This window comes from Magallana gigas, chromosome 7 (genome assembly GCF_963853765.1).
Source record: "Magallana gigas chromosome 7, xbMagGiga1.1, whole genome shotgun sequence".
Taxonomy (NCBI): Eukaryota; Metazoa; Mollusca; class Bivalvia; order Ostreida; family Ostreidae; genus Magallana; species Magallana gigas.
This window is the reverse complement of record NC_088859.1, coordinates 8,623,430-8,644,109: the sequence shown is the minus strand read 5'-3', so window position 1 is coordinate 8,644,109 and position 20,680 is coordinate 8,623,430. Positions and strand designations below refer to the sequence as shown.

The following is a 20,680-nucleotide window of genomic DNA, read 5'->3' as shown; positions in this document are numbered from 1 at the left end:
ACATTAAAACACCTATAAAAATGCCGTTTGCATCTGTGAACAAAATGCAATCTAATGTTAATCCTGTCATATAACAATCTAGTATTCAGCAATGTTCTATGGAAGGGAAGATATCAAGATCAGCAACATGCATTTGTCACTCTCCATCTTCTCTGAGCAATGAATGTTTCATTTTGGTAACATACTGTTAAACATACTAAAACAGAACTAAAATACTGTCATATTGGACAAGAAACTTAAAATAAAAAGTACTTTCACAAAAATCAAGGATTAAAAAGTATGGTTTAAATCTATTGTATGCTTTTCTAACTACTTTATTAGAAACTAAAATAGTTTAAATACCATTACAAACAACATTTAAATTTTTACCCTCTCTCTCATCAATCAGTTATTAGAATTGTAAATCAATCAAATTAAAAATAAATATTGCATAACTGGATTATTCTGATGGGTGTTTCTGAGAAATTTTGCAGTAAAAAAAAAGTTTTTTCTTATTTGGAAATGATTCAATAGCCAAATAAAAATTTCTTCTGTTTTTTAATTCATCAATCCAAAAATCACTGACATAAAAAAATGCAAAAAAAAATAAAAATAAATGTAACCTATCTTGTCTATTAGGAAACTAAAACCCCAAAATTTGCATCAACAGAAAAAACCCCTCAGTCACATGGTTATATATCAATTTGTATATCCTACTAAAGATTATTAGAAGTCAGAAATTTCACCCTCTTCGGAGGCGCCGTCTGAAATGTCAGACAAGTAATTGTTAATGGAGGTGTTCACTGGTGACTGACCCTTGTTGTGGGGCTGGGAGGTAGATGGCTTGCTAGAGGACCCCTCAGAGACAGCGGGCTGATGCAGCAGGTTCATCTGGGAGTCGGTGGAACCGTCCGAGATTGGACTCAAACAGAGGTTCCCCTCCGAGATCTCCTGAATGATCCCTTCATCTGGAGGGCTTGTGGGGGCATGTCCACACGCAACTGACGTCTCCCGGCTTGTAGAACTCGCAGGAACTGTAGAGGAGGTCTTCTTCTTGTGTCCTGTTGGGTGCTTTTTATATTTCCCTGATTCAATTGCAGAACTTGAGGTTTTTTCAGCAGTGTCTTGCCTTTCTTGAGCTTCAACAGGTGCTGGTTTAGGCCTCCCTACTGCTATGATATCAAAATCAGAATCAGATGAAATGTATGTTGCTTTATGCTTTTTATGCTTCTTGTGTTTTTTATGTTTCTTTGCCTTTTTAGACTTCTTGCTTCTATGGGAGTATGAATCCTCACTACTGGATCTGTAAGCATACTTCTTGGGACGATCATATTCAGCTTCAATCACCCTACTATATGAACGGCCATAGTCCCAGTCTCGCCTATCATCTACAAGTCTTGGTCTTGACATCCTTGAATAGTATTCGTCTTCATAAGATGGACGACTGCTGGAATAGAATCTACTGTCATAATAGTTATAAAGATTTGGTTCCAGATGATAACCGTGTCTCTCACGGGAACGTGACCTAGATCTGTATCGTTCATATTCTCGGGATTTGTGTTTCTTGTGGCGCTTTTTAGGATGATGGGCATGGCTTCTTTCTCTGGACCTTGAGCGGCTGCTAGATATTTCGTACCTGTGGTGATGGCGCTCATGCCTGGACCGTGATCTTTTGGACGATGTTGAATTCCTATCATCATGCTTCAGTCTGTCTTTTTTCCTTTCAGTCTTAGAGGTATGCTGATTGTTTTGTTCTCCTTCCTCATCTGAAGATAAGACAACAGCAGGCCTTGCCTCCCAGGGGTTCTCAATGGATATAAAAATAACATCACTCCCTATAGAGGACTCATCTGAGTCATCACTGTTTTCTATCTTTATGGCTGTTTTACCAGCATTGTTGAACAGTTCTGTCAGCATTGGAGGAAAAATAGGTATTCCACCTTTCTTTTTGGGTGGAGGCAGTGGGTCTTTTTCCTGGGATAGGGTTACAGAGGCCATGTCGGTGGAAAGGACGGGTGGAGTAGTGGGTAAAGGTATCTCCTGTACCCCCCCTGAATCACTATTGGTGTCCATCCATGATGGTCCAGGTATCGGGGAATCCCATCCAGCAGAAGGAAGGCTTGAAGGATGAGGGGGTGGTTCCTCAAGGAATCTACGAACCCGATCCAGAATTGGTGTGTAGTCAGGGTTACTTGTATTACTAGTTCTCCGCTCGGCTGGCGGTTCTCTCGGTGGTTGACGAGGTTCATCTGGATATGGTTCCTGTGGCAATGGTGGTGGTGTTTGGGAGGGTGGTTGAGGTGGTGAATCCATTTCAGAGAGGTCAATAGGATCATTGCTTGACCCACCCTGATCAATGATAATGACATCATCATTATCCTCCTCCTCTTCTTCTGTGCTTTCTCCAGCTGATATCACCTCAATAGGTTGTGGTTCATACACAATGTTCTGGTCATAAGCGCTAATGTTGTATGGACTTTTGGCAAAAGTTTCAAACTCATGCATAAACTGTCTAGTGCGTCTACCTAGATAAGGATAGATATGATTGTAAAATTCTTCACTGCTGATTGGATATGTTTTAATCAGTCCAAGAATAAAGTCCATTAAAAACTGCTGACGATTGTTATTGTCATTATTTAGCAGAGCATTTAGTTCTCGGTTTAGCCATGGAACCAGTCTATGCAGTGTGGCTGGATTCCTGGTGAAGAACTCCGGAGTGATGTCCCTTTCCCGCATTCTTTGATCACGAAATTCAAGAGCTCTCAGTCCGTTCATGTACACGTTTCTCCTAAAGTCTGAGGTAGCACTCTCTCGTTGTCTTCTCCAATGGGTCCTCGTGGTTGTTGTTCGAGAAGGTCTCATCAGAGTGTAATCATGTTCAATGTGAGATCTAGCTGCATCTGGAAAGTCCAGCATCAACCTTCTCTCCACAGTCAACGTTGTTCGATACCTGAACCTATGGTGGGGGTTCTCCGCTTGATTGGCACTCTGAATGTCAGCAACACTTATCTGTTCGTACTTCTCATACGATGTGACGTTAAACAAGATACTGGTGTATTTTTGTTTGCATAGGGGACACTCTGGTTTCACTTTAGTCCACTCTTTGAGACAAGTGAAACAGAACTGATGAAAACAGCTGTCTGTGAAGGAAGTGTTGTCTAGTTTACCCAGACAAATTGGACAGCCACCTTCTGGAGAACCTGCATTTGATTTCCGACTACTCTCTCCTTCATTGTCTGCCACATCCTTCTCGTGTCCTGTTGTGGATAGAGTCTTTTCACTGGACTTTTCAGTGTCTTTACTAGTTTTAATGGGTTCACTGCTTTTCTTTTTATGACTTCTGCTGCTTTTCTTTTTCTTTGGTTTTTCTTCTTCCATTGTATCTTTAAGTAGCCTTTCCCTGAAAGAAAACATAAATCCTTATCAATTACAGAAAGAAAAAAATATAAATAAATATATAAAAACATTTTGTGCATAATTTTCCCCTTTTGAGGCTAACATGCAATATTCACGAAATTTTATTACATGTTAATAATGTGTGTCTAAGTAGTACATAAAATTGTCAACCCATGAAAAACCATCATAAACCTGTTTTGCCTTGATCAACGATGGTTTTCACAAATGTGATAAATCCCAATTTTACCCTTGCTAGCATGCAAAATTTCTATAAAGTATGTTGACTTTCCAATGATTTTTCAAAACAGCTATCCAGTGAGCATGAACCTAACATTACCATCAATTTAGATGTCTCCATTTATCTCAAATGTTTAGGATTTTGAATAAAGCAGAAAACGAGGCCAGTCTCAGCATATATGATATTGGACAAAATGGTTGATACAGTATGGGAAAATATTTCTCTTCTACGAATTTAATTGTACAGGGTTAACATGTATATCCACTGTCTTCAGTCATACATGGTTAACAGGTCCAGTACAGTCTCTTTATTTACATACAGTTCCAATCATACCCAACCTAACACCAGAGTAAACCCTAACTAAACCCCAGGTTTACTTTTGGGGTTTACTCTGGGTCTGCTTTTTTAAAATATGGGCCCACTCAGGGTTTACTTTGAGTTTACTCTGGGTTTAATTTGGGTTTACTCAGGAATCGCGTTTGGGGTCATTTGTATGCACTGAAGTGGGAGGCAGACTAGTCTCGTTTAACCAGACACTCGGCTGTCTCCGTAAATCTCCGACGAGCAGAGAGTCTGGTAAAGCGTCACGTTGATAACCGCTACCGATAGGGGGCGCTGATTTAGTTTCATTTTGATTCGTTGTCAATGTGTGCCGGTTAAAGATTTGTGGGATATACAATACTTTATTTTCTTGCCGTGAAAATTATGGAACTTACATCAATTTAGTCTTATACTATAGTCTCGCTTTCCATAGACTCATTAAACATGGCTGAACTTAAGTTCGACGAAGCGTTGAATGTTTGTTTACAACCTTGACAGCTATAAAATAGATTATTTATTGGTTTTACCCTATCCCGTATGGTAACACTGCAAATAAATCCTTTCCATTTATAACCGTTTTTAAACTTTCCAGTCGTAGATCTTTCAGTTTAAACGGCAAAATCATTTGCTTCTGTCATTGTTTACATGTTATAGGAGGTGTGTTTCTTTCAACCAATCAAATTCAATACCAGTATTTTAGTAAGCCTCGTTTTGACGTTACAAACATTAACTTGATGCTTTACCAGACTCTCTGCTCATCGGAGATTTACGGAGACAGCCGAGCATCTGGTTGAACGAGACTAGAGGCAGACCCATCTTTTATCTTACCACCTTACTGCCTATAATTCATGCCCCTTGTATATTTCAAATACACATGTAGCGTCTGCTTTCAGGGGTATACTTCTGATCGAGGTTTACTCTCTGTGTCCGCTCTGGGTTTACTTTGGTTTACTCTGAGTCCTTTAGATGGGGTTTACTTTCTGTACAGTAACCAGGGTCTGATCAGTACTGTATACTGATATTTCGATAATCATAAAAACCTTTGTGCTCAAACTACGTTCATTCAGTGGATGAACGTAGTTTGAGCACAAAGGTTTTTATGATTATCCAGTGGATGAACGTAGTTTGAGCACTTCAGTTATTATGATTATCGACTTATCCACTAATAAAAAATGCCCAGATTATCTGTTTCAAAATGCCCCCTCTACTGCTTAACGTTTTAACACACAATTCAAAGTAGAAAGTCTACAGGGATTTTACATTGCATCAGCCATGAAATAGCCAAGATGATAACGTTGAAAAATTGTGTGAGGTATTACAAGTAAGTTCCAAATGGAGAAAAGATGTAAACATATCCCATTATAAATCTCTGTAAGAAATTTGTTTTCATTCCTGTGAACTTTTATGAGAGAAAAATGATGATGTGTCAATGAAATTATCTTGTATATTTTCCCTTTTAATAATTTCAACTGTATTTCTTTCACAGGTATGTATATTTTTATTAAAAATCATCAAAATATGATGCAATAACTTGGGCCAGATAATAGCTATTAGCTACATGTATTTTGTTGTACATTTTTCTTAAATGTGTAATTTTCTAAGCATGTATAAAAGATTGACCTTTATTGGACCGATAGTTTTCATCTCTGAACTGTTCTGTACACATGCAGTGCATGAAAACAGATTACTCATCAAAGAGACCTAACTCATGCTTGTAATGTTGAAACCATAATTTAACAAATTTTTCAAATAAAGTCTTATTAAGCTAATCATTTAATGAACAAAATACAGTAGTTTAAAATATGGGAAACAAAATTCATACAAAGTCATATTAATACAACGTACCGGGTATTCCTTTGCTATACAAAATTATGAAATAATGATAACAGGTTAAATATTGACGTGTAAATAGGCCGGAGGAAAATAAACACAATATTGGGTAACAAGTCAGGCCGTTTTTCAAAACTTACCTTGTGATACAAAGCCGATTCCATTGACGTAGATAATATTTCTTTAAGAACCATGGACAAAAGATTTACGTTGTCCTATATTCTGTTTTGTCGAAAGACAAAAATCTTCAAGAAAAACCGGAAGTACTACAGCAATACTTTTGTTAAGTTTTCCTATGATTGGGTTAAGTTTATTTTTTCCTAAAATGTTACTCTAAACAGAAATTCCAAGTTTTTATAAAAAATGCTAGCCTATATAGTATGTTTCTTTTCATGGTGATACAAAAAAAAAATTCAGCTTGATTTGATAAAAGCAAATTATCCTCGAATCATCTCTTGAACGATACAACTAAAAAATATTCACAAATGGATTTTACCTGAATTTACTCTGCAACAAAAATAATGAACTGTATATAGCCTGTTGGCTGTTAGCTTTTAAATTTCTCTATGTTGCGATTTCACTTAGTAATATTTTACTCTGAATATTTTATATAGGGGACTGCAAACAAAAAATTTGAGGGAAAGAAACAGGTAAATAAACATTAATGCTATATCGTATGAAATTTGTAAAATTTGTGCTTGGAGACTAAAAGAGGTTTAGCTTACTTTTAATGATATAAACTTAAATCACTTTTACATTTGCATCAAAAAGTCATTGATATTGAAATTATTTAATGATCCGTCACATACAAATATGTACTTACTGATTAAACCAGGGTAAGGGATGTACTTGTTGGTTGAATTAGGGTATCATTGCTGACTTTTTTTGTATTATGTAAACGATACTTAAAAATTAATCAAACCAACTCATGTGAAAAATTTTCATGAGGTTTTGTGATAGCTTAAAATGCTTTTCATTGCAAATACCAGGTGTTTCTCGCTGTGAATCAGTCCTCAAATACATATATCTTTGATATCTTATTTTTCAGATAAACAACATCTTGATCATGAGAATTATTTGCCACGAACTATAAGTGTACTGTATACAGGGTTATTTTAGCTGTTCTTCACTTGCAAACGGTTTCACCCCATCTTGAATTATAGCCCGAACAAAGTTGTGGCAAAAGAGAGATACCATGAAACATAGGAATTTGCTCAAATTTATTAAATATTTGTCTGTTTACAACGAGGGCGAAAGGGGCTAAAATAAAACGGGGTGAATATTTCCCTGTGTACAGAACTGTAGTATAAATTATGGTATCTCCGGTAATTTTGCAAAATAAAGTCACTGGTAATTAAAGTTTGCTTTTAGTATATCTACTCTAATCCAATATTGTTCACCAGGAGACAATGTTCGACATATGAATGTGTTTTCTTTATTTTGTAGATATGAATTTTTCCATGAAGGATGTTTAAACCTCTAAGTGGATCTGAGGGAAAGAAGTGGTTGGAGTGAGTATCGGTGGACTTGTTCTGTATTAACATGATTAAAGTTAGATTGCATGCATGCTCTCATGAATAATTTTATTTGATTATTTGTCTAGAGACACATCGCAGTGTTATAAACTTAAATACTGGTACATCTCAATGTTTTACAGGGAGAAGTATGCTGAGTTAGACTGTGACATTGATGGTGATTGTAAGGAGGTGCAATCAAAAGATGATAAAACTAATGCTGATACAGAGAAGACATGGTCTAAATGCAGTAGGTGGGTATTACAGTCATCATGGTCATAGCCTATTTTATTTTGTGATGTTTATTCTCAGTTAATTATCTATATCAGTTTGAAGAGACATACATACTTAAGTGGCTATTAGAATTATACTTGCATACCATGACTCTATTATCAAATGTATTAACTAAGATTAAACATGCTTTTGGGTTTAATAGGAAGGAGATAAAATTTTGTTCCTGAAATATGTGGTTAAATTTCACCTATGCCAAAAACAAAATCAATTGTACCATTTTTTAAACCAGGAAGCTAGGACTTTTGGATAAATCTTAAATAATGTCAAGAATAATTTGTTAGCTGATAGAAATAACAACCTCCCAAGCCATGAGCGGAGAGTAGACTGGTCTGAAATCCAAAAGAGATAGGAATAGAAAATGCCAAAATACTTCACTATGTTTTTTTTATTATCATTGCTTGATTCATAATCACATGCATAGCTTAGGAAAGCGTTAGAACAAATATAGAGAGTACTGCTATCTACAAAACAGCAAATCAGGTCTCTAAGTTAACAACATCAATTTAATTAACCAGTAATATTTGTTCTGTAAATTGCAGCAGAGAGAAATCTTCTAATGCTGACCAACAAGGGAGGGAGAGAAAACATACTAGCATAAGAGTTAGTTCTCCGAGGAAGAGAACCAGACCAAGAGAACCCTCACCAGGTTGTAGATTTACTTGTTAGACTTTAAAACATTTGATGTCCACCAAACTTGAGGTCATATGTTCATAATTATTCATGAACATGATATTAATGAATTATTTCATAATAAACTTGAATTTACAGATGTTGAAATTATTGAAGAAGACAAAGATAATGTTGGCAATGAGAGTATGTTTAAACCATTCAGTGGCTCGGAGGAAGCAAAGCGACTAGAGTAAGATTAGACTTAAAATTGATTTTATAAATCATACTGTAGAAGCACATATTTTCGTTGTGTTAAAATTTCGTTGTTTTTAAAACAAATAAAATTTTGTTGGCATTTAATTTTGTCTTATTATAATTAATCTCTAAAATGTACCACATATCAACTCTGTATTTATTAATACTTGGATTTAAAATTTGTCATGGATTTAATTTCATTGATTTACTGCCAATGAAAATAACAAAATTGAATCTTCAACAATTATTTCTGCTTCTACAGTATCTTCATTTGTTCTCATTGAACATGAAGAGATAATTTTTTCTATACTTTTCTAGAGTCAAGTACAGTGAGGTTTTTGAAGAGAATGATGACTATAGTATAACAAGCGATGATTTACCTGAAATCTACACCCCTAAGAAACCCAGACTGACCTTTCTATCTACAAAGAAATCACCAGAACAATCCAAGAAAGCTTCCAGGTATAAAATTGTCATGTTACAAACAATGTTACCATTGAAGTAATTGAATATTTCTCTTGCAAATCATGGTATACAAACTTATAAAATTTATGTCCCATGGACTTTGACATCATGGATACATAAAGCTGAGCATTGATTTAACAGTATAAGGTTCAGTTGTTTCATTTTTGGTCCGGCCACATGTTTTTCTTTTTTTGTAATCATATTTTTTTATGCTATGTTTTCTATTACATGTACTATGATAAAACACAGTTGAACATGGGTTCTTTAAACCTCTTGTGTTAAGTAAAATGCTCTTGGTTAAGATATGACCAATGAAAATTAGATTGAAATCCGTCATTGTGGATATTATTAGTAAAGGACTTACTCCTTTTTCTCAACAAAACTTCTTTTTGATTACTGCAAAACCCTGATGATTTAACTGCATGTATATATTGACAGAGGCAAATCTAAGAAGTCTGATGCTCCACAGCCTCCCCCCAAAAAGAAGCAGAATTATGGTGGTCATGATTTCAGCTCTGATTCTGAGAGTGATGGAGATGAAAGGTTTACAAACATAAAACACACTGAAAGCAATACCAATAAAGATAGGAGAGCTGAAGGTCTCACTACTGGAATAAATTGTCCCACTACTGATAAGGAGGCCAGTCCTCTCAATGAAGGTACCAGTATTTCTTGTTTCCCAACTGTAGCTTTCCCAAAAAATTTTTATGAGACATACAGATTGAGCTACACATCTAGACTTCTGTCTGAAATGACTAATCTAAAAGCTTGTAAAGGAAACATGAAATAATATAACATGCATATTTGAAAATCAAAGATTTTAACTCTCAATGTCTCTCTCCATATATCGTTGAATCTGTGTTAGCAACAGAAATATTTTAATTAAAGGAGATAGTTCTGTTACAAGTACTGTTGTCTGATAATTTGTAGGTTACAATGAAGAAGATTTTGAGAAACCAAAATTTAAAGGCAGAACCCCGTCAGCGGCAAAAGTTCCATTCAAGTTGTCTTCCTCGACTGATGATAGACAAGTTGAGGTACACATAAACTCAATAGCCTTAGCTACTTTTATCTCTCTTCTTAACACAATTAAGTTCCTTCTGAGGTTAATTACAAAGGATTACAATACAAGTGATTTAAGCATCTGAGAAGTATAAAAACGCATTGTAATGCCCTCGATGTGAGGGCCATTGTGTTGTTATATTGCTTATTTTGTCTGCCAATCTATCTACTCTTCTGTTTAAAAATTTATCCTAACTCTTAAACCACTGAAAAATTAATGACAAGATCAAAAGCACAGTAAAGTACAGTTGATGACTTCTAAAGGTCAGGGTCATCAATCAACTTCATGGTCTCTCTGATCATGGTGATCTCCATTCATTTAGTCCTATTTTTGGTCAAAGTGTTTACATGTAACCATTGAAATTTGTCTTTTATTAAGGAATATTCAATGCTGTAATGACTATAACTGATACATGATACTTACATGTATGAATATTTACCATATATAACTGATGAATATGTTACTTTTTAATATGTGTTCCCAGTATGACACCCAATATCAAGATCTGTCAGGGGCATGGATTATACAGTACATGTAGTTCACTGCAGAAGTAAGACCATGTACATTGATTTACAGGTACCTGCCCCTCTGAACCAGTACCTGAGGGACTACCAGAGAGAGGGAATCCAGTTCCTGTATGACCATTACAGGGAGGGCGAGGGGGCGGTGCTCGGGGATGACATGGGACTGGGGAAAACAGTACAGGTGAGTAAACAATACAGGTGATAAAAGGAGAGTAAGATCAGGTAAAACAGAACATATGAAAAAAAAACAGTATAAGTGAGTGAGGGAGAGATTTATGATGATGGAAAATGTGTAAGGTCTTCAACTAGTTTTTATTTGCACACATACTTATTTATGTATATACATGACATTGTATATTTAATAAACTGAAAAATAAGAAGACTTTTTTCTGATTTTATTATTCCTAGGTTATTGGATTGCTGGCAGCTCTACTTGGGAAAAAGTGCAATAAGACAGATATAAAGAAACAAAAGCCAAAGTTCATCAGAGAGGTAAGATGCCAGGTTAACGTATATATTTGGAATTAAATGAAACAGCTGTGTAAACTTTGTAAACTTTTATTGTCATCAAATGGTACAATGTATATCTTCATAATCTAGTTGGTACATGTATTATAGGTAGAAGTTGGTAAAATTTGTAACTGATGTTGTCAGAACATTGTAGAAATACCATGAGTCACTGTCAGTGTACTCTATTTGTAGATGTCAGATGGAAGTCTAGAGGAGAAGATCCCAGAAGACACATACAAGTGTCGACCATTTCTGATCATTGGTCCAGGAAGTGTTCTCTATAACTGGATGGATGAACTGGAGGCCTGGGGCTACTTCTCTGTGGGGTAAGTTCCAACACAATGGATCATTGAACATTGTTTTACTGTACACTGGGATATGTCTCACTTGTTGGACTATGGTACATTGTTCTTCTTTACACAGGGGAATGTTCTCCATATCTGTTTTACGTGCCTATACCTCTTGCCCAAATAATGCACCAGTTTGAGAAAATTTTGATCAATAAAGGGATATCAGAGTAAAATGTTAAATTGATTAATTTTAAGTGCTACATATTTATCACACTGTTACTTATGATGGTCATTGTACTAAAAGCATTTTTAATTACTTGAAGAAAATATCATGGCAGCGAGAAGGCAGAGTGTTTGTCCAAATTATCAAAGCAAAGCTTAGAAGTTGTTGTCACCACATTTGAAACGTTCAGAGAAAACACGGTGAGAGCTGATTCAAGTACATGTATATGCATGTACACATATAATGGGGACTCACTGATCCCAATGCTTATAATGCTGGTGCTTCCCCTTCTGGACTAAAAATTAACTGGAACCAAGTTTTATAATGCTGCAAAATATTTGAACAACCATTTATCTGGACAATTTGGTTAGTTTGGAAGGTGTTCTGATAGTTAAGGATTGTATTTATGTATATAGTTGAAATGGACGAGATCAGTGTTTACAACTTTCATGCAACTTTTTTCGACACTTTATGATATAGGATGAGTTGAATTCAGTAAAATGGGAGACTGTAATAGCTGATGAAGTACACAGAATCAAAGTGAGTACAAACACATTGCCCCAGATTGTGAGTTATAGCAATGTCATTGTCTAACGAAAACCGAAAATTCCATTTACAAAAGGCACTTTTACATGGTCTTACAAATTGAAAGTGACAAAATTATTCAATATTGTTAAATTTTTTTCTGACAGGGCCTACAAGCTCAAGTAACGCAGGCTCTTAGAACAATTAGAACTCGCCGTCGATATGGACTGACAGGAACAGCCCTACAGAACAACATGACAGAACTGTGGAGCATACTGGACTGGTCAGTGCGGTGATAATTAAAACCTACTGTACAACTCTCTCTCTCTCTCTCTCTCTCTCTCTCATGAAAATTTTATGACAATCATGAAAGAGAAATTACATGAAGAAATCACATACTAATAGTTTCTTACAACAATATGACTGAGGACCTATGGGGCATGTTGGACAAGTCAGTGCAGAGAGTTCATACATGTATAAATGTTTCATATTCAGTTTGAATTTAAGTTAAAATGAAATAAGATTTTTACTGACATAAACAACAACCAGATATTCATGAGCAATGTTTCACATTAACTTGAATGCTTGATTGACTTCTTGCTCTTCATTCTTGCAGGGTTCAGCCAGGCTGTCTAGGCAACATTGATACTTTTACTGCTGAGTATGTGGTTCCCATAGAAACTGGTCAAAAACAGGATGCCTCAAAGAGAGAACTAGCAACAGCAAGAAAAGGTACTAGATATTGAACAATACTGATACCAGTATAATGTGTGTCTGTGGATGAATATATTATCAAATTTTGCTTCGGTTTGCTTCACATTTATATTTCATTTTGCCTCATGATTACAACTTCAGATTGCTTTAAATTTATATTTCATTTTGCCTCATGGTATAGCTAAAGAGAAGTTTGCCTCAATCAGAAACAAGATCATGATTAGGAGAACCAAACAACTCATTGCTGACCAACTGCCCAAGAAAGGTCAGCTGTTTTATGTTGTGTGTGTCTGATTTATGGTGATGGAACAGTTTTGTTTACTGTCAAATCATGAATAAATAAGACAAAAGAATATCCAACTGAAGACAAAATTTATTGTAAACTCAGTACTAGTATTTTCATTTACAGTACAGCTGATAAAAGATAAAAGACAAAATATGATTGTCTTAAATGAACATTTTAGTTTTTCTTTAAAGAAGTTTACTTTTGTACACTCAAGTATAATTAAAACTTACAATGCTATTTACATGACAATTTGTAATTAGGGGATAAAAATCTGTTAAAAGATTTTGTACTTATGTTTCAGATGACAATGTGGTGTTCTGTCGACTAAGTGACTTGCAGGAACAGGTGTACCGGTTCATTCTTAAACATCCAGGTCTGGTTCATGTGATGTCCATGGATGACCCTTGTCATTGTGGTAGTGGGGAACCCAGGAAATACTGCTGTAAGGTGAGTGTAAATGAAGGCCATAGGGAACCATGTACCGGGAAATACTTTTGTAAGGTAAGTGTAAACTAAGGCCACAGGGAACCATGTAAATACTGTTGTAAGGTAAGTGTAAACTAAGGCCACAGGGAACCATGTAAATACTGTTGTAAGGTAAGTGTAAACTAAGGCCACAGGGAACCATGTAAATACTGTTGTAAGGTAAGTGTAAACTAAGGCCACAGGGAACCATGTAAATACTGTTGTGAGGTGAGTGTAAACTAAGGCCACAGGGAACCATGTAAATACTGTTGTAAGGTGAGTGTAAACTAAGGCCACAAGGAACCATGTAAATACTGCTGTAAGGTGAGTGTAAACTAAGGCCTCAGGAAACCATGTAAATACTGTTGTAAGGTAAGTGTAAACTAAGGCCACAGGGAACCATGTAAATACTGTTGTGAGGTAAGTGTAAACTAAGGCCACAGGGAACCATGTAAATACTGTTGTAAGGTAAGTGTAAACTAAGGCCACAGGGAACCATGTAAATACTGCTGTAAGGTGAGTGTAAACTAAGGCCACAGGGAACCATGTAAATACTGCTGTAAGGTGAGTGTAAACTAAGGCCACAGGGAACCATATAAATACTGTTGTGAACCATGTAAATACTGTTGTAAGGTAAGTGTAAACTAAGGCCACAGGGAACCATGTAAATACTGTTGTAAGGTAAGTGTAAACTAAGGCCACAGGGAACCATGTAAATACTGTTGTAAGGTGAGTGTAAACTAAGGCCACAGGGAACCATGTAAATACTGCTGTAAGGTGAGTGTAAACTAAGGCATCAGGAAACCAAGTAAATACTGCTGTAAGGTGAGTGTAAACTAAGGCCACAGGGAACAATGTAAATACTGTTGTAAGGTAAGTGTAAACTAAGGCCACAGGGAACCATGTAAATACTGTTGTAAGGTAAGTGTAAACTAAGGCCACAGGGAACCATGTAAATACTGTTGTAAGGTGAGTGTAAACTAAGGCCACAGGGAACCATGTAAATACTGTTGTAAGGTAAGTGTAAACTAAGGCCACAGGGAACCATGTAAATACTGTTGTAAGGTAAGTGTAAACTAAGGCCACAGGGAACCATGTAAATACTGTTGTAAGGTGAGTGTAAACTAAGGCCACAGGGAACCATGTAAATACTGTTGTAAGGTGAGTGTAAACTAAGGCCGCAAGGAACCATGTAAATACTGCTGTAAGGTGAGTGTAAACTAAGGCCTCAGGAAACCATGTAAATACTGTTGTAAGGTAAGTGTAAACTAAGGCCACAGGGAACCATGTAAATACTGTTGTGAGGTAAGTGTAAACTAAGGCCACAGGGAACCATGTAAATACTGCTGTAAGGTGAGTGTAAACTAAGGCCACAGGGAACCATATAAATACTGTTGTGAACCATGTAAATACTGTTGTAAGGTAAGTGTAAACTAAGGCCACAGGGAACCATGTAAATACTGTTGTAAGGTAAGTGTAAACTAAGGCCACAGGGAACCATGTAAATACTGTTGTAAGGTAAGTGTAAACTAAGGCCACAGGGAACCATGTAAATACTGTTGTGAGGTGAGTGTAAACTAAGGCCACAGGGAACCATATAAATACTGTTGTGAACCATGTAAATACTGTTGTAAGGTAAGTGTAAACTAAGGCCACAGGGAACCATGTAAATACTGTTGTAAGGTAAGTGTAAACTAAGGCCACAGGGAACCATGTAAATACTGTTGTAAGGTGAGTGTAAACTAAGGCCACAGGGAACCATGTAAATACTGCTGTAAGGTGAGTGTAAACTAAGGCCACAGGGAACCATGTAAATACTGTTGTGAACCATGTAAATACTGTTGTAAGGTAAGTGTAAACTAAGGCCACAGGGAACCATGTAAATACTGTTGTAAGGTGAGTGTAAACTAAGGCCACAGGGAACCATGTAAATACTGCTGTAAGGTGAGTGTAAACTAAGGCCACAGGGAACCATGTAAATACTGTTGTGAACCATGTAAATACTGTTGTAAGGTAAGTGTAAACTAAGGCCACAGGGAACCATGTAAATACTGTTGTAAGGTAAGTGTAAACTAAGGCTACAGGGAACCATGTAAATACTGTTTTAAGGTAAGTGTAAACTAAGGCCACAGGGAACCATGTAAATACTGTTGTAAGGTGAGTGTAAACTAAGGCCACAGGGAACCATGTAAATACTGCTGTAAGGTGAGTGTAAACTAAGGCCACAGGGAACCATGTAAATACTGTTGTGAACCATGTAAATACTGTTGTAAGGTAAGTGTAAACAGGCCACAGGGAACCATGTAAATACTGTTGTAAGGTAAGTGTAAACTAAGGCCACAGGGAACCATGTAAATACTGTTGTAAGGTGAGTGTAAACTAAGGCCACAGGGAACCATGTAAATACTGCTGTAAGGTGAGTGTAAACTAAGGCCTCAGGAAACCAAGTAAATACTGCTGTAAGGTGAGTGTAAACTAAGGCCACAGGGAACCATGTAAATACTGTTGTAAGGTACGTGTAAACTAAGGCCACAGGGAACCATGTAAATACTGTTGTGAGGTAAGTGTAAACTAAGGCCACAGGGAACCATGTAAATACTGTTGTAAGGTAAGTGTAAACTAAGGCCATAGGGTACCATGTAAATACTGCTGTAAGGTGAGTGTAAACTAAGGCCACAGGGAACCATATAGATACTGTTGTAAGGTAAGCAGAAACCTAAACTAAGGTAAAAGGAACCATGTTAATATTACTGTGAGGTAAGTGTGATCTTATAAAATTAAAAACCATGTAAAAACTGGTATGAAATAAGTTTAAAATACTGTAAAAATTGAATGATAAATACTGAAGCACTGATCTTGCTACAGTAAAACTTGTTTAGTACGAACATGAATATAGCGAATTCTTAGATAAAGCGAAAAAAAAATTCTAGTCCTCGGTAAAATTCTTACCAAATCTTTGCAAGATTTTACGGTTATAATGAACTCAGATACATGTATTACGAATTTACGGATATAGCGAACTGATTTTGAGTTCCGTAGGGGTGAATAATAACGAAATTTAACACTTTTATAACGAATTTCTTTACAGTTAAAAAAGTTTGCACCACCATTTAACATAAAAGTTTGAATGAATTTATTTTCACAAATATTTTTCAATTTACAATCCGATTATTAAAGGTATCAAAGTAATTAAATGTATTTTTATTTTAAGCCTTTATTAACAAAATTATAGTCTGGTGAAAGAAAACATGTATATAGTGAATTTGCTATAGTTATTATTACGAATTCGTTATACGGATATAACGAATTACGGATATAATGAAGTAAATTCCTTAGTCCCTCGAACCAAGTTTTACTGTATAAAGAATATCTGAGACTTCAAAAGAATTGAGTTCCATAACATTTAAGGCACATTTGATTATATACAGTACTGATCAGACCCAACCTAACACCAGAGTAAGCCCCAACTTTACTTTTTGAAAATTTGGGTCCACTCGGGGTTTACTTTGGGTTTACTCAGGGTTTACTTTGCGTTTACTCGAGAATTGCTTTTGGAGTCAACTATACGCACTGAAGTGTGAAGCATACCTGTATTTTATCTAATCATCCTACTGCCTGTGATTCCTGCCCCTTGTGTATTCCGAATACACATGTAGCATCTGCTTTCAGGGTATACGTCTGATCGGGGTTTACTCTCTGTGTCCACTCTTGGTTTACTTGGGGTTTACTCTGGGTTTACTCTGGCTCCACTCTAGTAAACCCAGAAAGTAAACCCAGGGTTTAGTTGGGGTTTAATTTCTGTTAGGTTGGGTCTGATCGGCACTGTATGTGTTTCAGCAAGTGACGAAGGAGGTGACAGTGACAGGGTTACAGTTTATCTTTATGCACCTCCTGCTGAAAGTCTCCAACCACGCTGCCCTGCTGATAGAGAGCCCTCACCGACAGCTGTCCAAGTTCTCCAAGATGATCTGTAAGGCCGTGTTTGCCAAGTTTCCTCAGTTCTTCAGCGATACCAAGGAATCGGCCTTCAGGACTTTGTCTGATCCCAAATACTGTGGCAAAATGAAGGTAAGCATTTAATAATTATATTTTTTTTTGATTGAAGACATTACATGCATTGTCGAGACAAAAATCATTTTTAAAAACAAAACTAGACCTTACCATTCTCTATCCACAAGTAGTCGTATAATAAAGTCTAGTGAGCTTTTTGATAAAAAATGAAATTGTTTAATCTGACAGAATGAACACAAATGCTTTTCCTGATGCTTAAGGTTGTGCTAAAGGACACAGAATTTTTTTTAATGATGTTCAGAAACTCACCAAACTTTGACAAGGTGTACAAATTTTAAGTCTTGTACATTTATTTCATTAATTTTGTGGATAGTGAACATTATACTTACATGTATATTTCTATATCTCCAATTTTTTCCAACAGATTCTGCAGAAATTACTGAAAGTCTTCCAGAAGGATCACAGCAAGGTTCTGATCTTTTCCTACAGCACCAGGGTAAGATAATGCTGTCTCTATCCTCCTACAGCACCAGGGTAAGATAATGCTGTCTCTATCACTGTGTCATGTATACTGATACCTTATAATTGCCTCTGTATTGTAAACTTTGTTAACTGTAAACGAAATACCAGAGTAACATAAAGATAAAGCCGTCTGATGGTTTCTATCACTCTATGCATATCTACTTATACTTTAAAAAGTCCTTATTTTATTACCAGTTACTTCAAGTTTTTCAATATCCGTACTCAGCTTTCAGGAGTAAAATTATACTGAAGTCTTGTTCTTTATCAAAAGTCTCATCATTCATTTAACATATTTCTGTACAAAGGTCCTGGACATCATTGACCAGTATTTGATCACTACTGGATACGAGTATAGACGTCTAGATGGCAGCACCAGTATGGCCAAACGTATGGTGCTGGTCCGAGAATTTAATAGAGATCCCAATATCTTCTTGTTCCTTATCTCAGCAAAGTAAGTAATGCAGTTGGAAATAAAATCTGTAGGGGTATTTTATTGTTGTAGAAAATAAACCTAACAATAGCTGTTTGGTGATATTCTTGATTTTCTAGAGCTGGGGGATTAGGCTTGAATCTGACAGGCGCAAACCGAGTTATTATATTTGACCCCAGTTGGAATCCTACTAATGACCTTCAAGCCCAGGACAGGTAAACTATTATACACAAATAATTACCTGAACCTGAATCTACATTGCTGGGTTTTTTAGCCTGTTGTATATCTGTCTACCAATAATTTTACAGGGCCTACAGGATTGGGCAGTGGCGAGACGTCCATGTGTACAGGCTGATATCGGCAGGTACTATCGAGGAAAACATATACCTGCGACAGGTGTATAAACAGGTGTGTATCTTATAGAACAAAGGCCTATATTGCTATATCAGTAATTTTTTACAAAGACATATTGTTCTTTTCAAGGAATTCATAGTTTCCTAGAATGAGAATAGAATGTATGGTTGTATTTTGTATTATTCAGCAATTGGACAGTGTTGTGGTTGGAACAGAGAATGCTAGGAGATACTTTAAGGGTGTTGCTGGGAACAGGAAGCAATATGGAGAGCTGTTTGGGTTAAAGAACATGTTCCAACTCCACGCGGGAGATAGCACTAGAACCATGGACATACTGAAGGTCAGAACAAGGGACATAACTTTATTGACAGTGTATCATGTTCAAGCTTTAATGTGATATTGTTAGCATTGTTTTTTTAAATTCAATTAAATCAATTTTATTTGTTTAGTGTTGCTAGATAGTGTGAAATAACCAATGACATGTATATATGTACAATCAATTAAATGCAAATTAAGATCAATGAATTCAGCACTGTCATTAGAGATAGGGGATTTGGTGTTTCAGATATAAAGCACTCTATTTCTCTGACCAGAAGATAAACCTTTAAACCAAATCAGTATACTGTGGGATTAGTAATCCTTAGAGCCTGGGTTCAGCTGAGGGAATATCTGTCTCTACAGTAACTGTGTTTTACTGATATTTAGAAAAATGAGAATTTGGAGCGGAGCTTGACAGAGTTCAGGATTGCCGAATATGTGCCTGGTCGAGGTCGCAGAGTCAGCGTGGAAGACAGCCATCTGGGAGACAAAAGTGAAGATTCTCAGTCAGAGGAGGAAGAGGAAGAAGACTACCTGTCTAGATATCTGGATTTACATCGTAAGGCACATATTGTTTCATCAAATAGTCCAAAATGGTCTTCACAGATTATAAACATTTATGTTTTGAAACCTTTCAAAATTGAAAAAAAAAAATCATTCTTTATTTTTCATCACTTCTTTGTAATGTGTAAAATAAAAACCAGAACCAATAATGTTTTAACTATTCATCCACCTATTCATCCATTAGATAGTGATAGTGAGGCAGAGGAGGTCAACAGTAAAATGATGGAGGGTCATGTTTCCAAAAAAAGAGCAAGTAAGGGAGAGAACTCTCCCATTGCACAAGGAACTCTAGCAGGTTTGTGTTTAGATTCTCTTATTTGTTAAGGTAACACTATCGGTTTATTTCATGTTATAAACTTGAAATTCTATGATATAGGTTGATATTATATAAATAATGCCTGTTTGGGAGGGTAACAGTTGAAACTGACACCCCAAGAAAACCATTGTCAACCGACGCTAAGCGGAGGTTGACAATGGTTTTCAAGTGTCAGTTTCAACAGTTACCCTCCCTAACAGGCACTATTTATTTTATATACTGAATGTCTTATTTTTAAAGAAAATTTTACTGCTTTTATATAGAAATGAAGTAAATTCTACGGCAAACAGTACGCCAAAATTTACGCGCATGTAACAATTTGTTTTATTACACTTTCATGTTAAATACTGAAATCTGATTGGTTTAGACACAGTTGATAATCCGTTCTATTACCCTCAGCATAAGCAACACACTTAGCAACGGGTAACACAACCAATTGTTACATGCGCGTAAACTATGTGCGTATGGTTCGCCAAAGAATTCACGTTATTCAAATATAAAAGAAGTTAAGTTTTTCTTTTAAATTAAGACATTCAGTATAATAAAATAAATAGTGACTGTTTAAGAGGGTAAGAGTTGAAATGACACCCCTCGAAAACATTATTGTCAACCTCCACTTCACGTCGGTTTACAATAGTTTTCTCGGGGTGACATTTTCAACTCT

The 20,680-nt window shown here is 36.1% G+C and overlaps 2 protein-coding genes and 1 long non-coding RNA gene across 4 annotated transcripts in view; 1 reads left to right on the top strand and 2 right to left on the bottom strand.

Moving 5' to 3' along the window:
* Nucleotides 1-571: 571 nt before the first annotated feature.
* LOC136270237 (E3 ubiquitin-protein ligase Topors-like) lies at nucleotides 572-6,040 on the bottom strand. The gene is made up of 2 exons (XM_066067240.1): nucleotides 5,905-6,040; nucleotides 572-3,379 (listed from the first exon to the last, which is right to left on the bottom strand). Exon 2 carries the CDS (start codon nucleotides 3,355-3,357, stop codon nucleotides 706-708), a length of 2,652 nt encoding a protein of 883 aa, XP_065923312.1. The 5' UTR covers nucleotides 3,358-3,379; nucleotides 5,905-6,040; the 3' UTR covers nucleotides 572-705.
* Nucleotides 6,041-6,228: 188 nt separating this feature from the next.
* LOC105345402 (uncharacterized) overlaps nucleotides 6,229-20,680 on the top strand; it is an 18,173-nt gene continuing 3,721 nt past the window's right edge. Inside the window, exons 1-26 of one of the 2 annotated variants that reach the window (XM_066067239.1) lie at nucleotides 6,229-6,414; nucleotides 6,813-7,114; nucleotides 7,211-7,275; nucleotides 7,422-7,532; nucleotides 8,112-8,218; nucleotides 8,341-8,431; nucleotides 8,755-8,898; nucleotides 9,340-9,560; nucleotides 9,832-9,938; nucleotides 10,541-10,669; nucleotides 10,897-10,980; nucleotides 11,191-11,324; nucleotides 11,612-11,711; nucleotides 11,992-12,051; nucleotides 12,204-12,319; nucleotides 12,653-12,768; nucleotides 12,932-13,015; nucleotides 13,338-13,483; nucleotides 17,339-17,569; nucleotides 17,937-18,008; nucleotides 18,340-18,485; nucleotides 18,584-18,679; nucleotides 18,773-18,872; nucleotides 19,006-19,158; nucleotides 19,524-19,695; nucleotides 19,885-19,995. In XM_066067239.1, coding sequence (XP_065923311.1) covers nucleotides 7,232-7,275; nucleotides 7,422-7,532; nucleotides 8,112-8,218; nucleotides 8,341-8,431; nucleotides 8,755-8,898; nucleotides 9,340-9,560; nucleotides 9,832-9,938; nucleotides 10,541-10,669; nucleotides 10,897-10,980; nucleotides 11,191-11,324; nucleotides 11,612-11,711; nucleotides 11,992-12,051; nucleotides 12,204-12,319; nucleotides 12,653-12,768; nucleotides 12,932-13,015; nucleotides 13,338-13,483; nucleotides 17,339-17,569; nucleotides 17,937-18,008; nucleotides 18,340-18,485; nucleotides 18,584-18,679; nucleotides 18,773-18,872; nucleotides 19,006-19,158; nucleotides 19,524-19,695; nucleotides 19,885-19,995 — 2,875 coding nt within the window. In that variant the 5' untranslated portion in view covers nucleotides 6,229-6,414; nucleotides 6,813-7,114; nucleotides 7,211-7,231. The remainder of the gene's footprint in view (nucleotides 6,415-6,812; nucleotides 7,115-7,210; nucleotides 7,276-7,421; nucleotides 7,533-8,111; nucleotides 8,219-8,340; nucleotides 8,432-8,754; nucleotides 8,899-9,339; nucleotides 9,561-9,831; nucleotides 9,939-10,540; nucleotides 10,670-10,896; nucleotides 10,981-11,190; nucleotides 11,325-11,611; nucleotides 11,712-11,991; nucleotides 12,052-12,203; nucleotides 12,320-12,652; nucleotides 12,769-12,931; nucleotides 13,016-13,337; nucleotides 13,484-17,338; nucleotides 17,570-17,936; nucleotides 18,009-18,339; nucleotides 18,486-18,583; nucleotides 18,680-18,772; nucleotides 18,873-19,005; nucleotides 19,159-19,523; nucleotides 19,696-19,884; nucleotides 19,996-20,680) is intronic. The other variant, XM_066067238.1, reaches the window with a different exon arrangement.
* The window catches only part of LOC136270236 (uncharacterized), a 14,191-nt gene continuing 11,434 nt past the window's right edge, over nucleotides 17,924-20,680 (bottom strand). Inside the window, exon 3 of the long non-coding RNA XR_010707981.1 lies at nucleotides 17,924-18,124. This is a non-coding gene — a long non-coding RNA (uncharacterized lncRNA). The remainder of the gene's footprint in view (nucleotides 18,125-20,680) is intronic.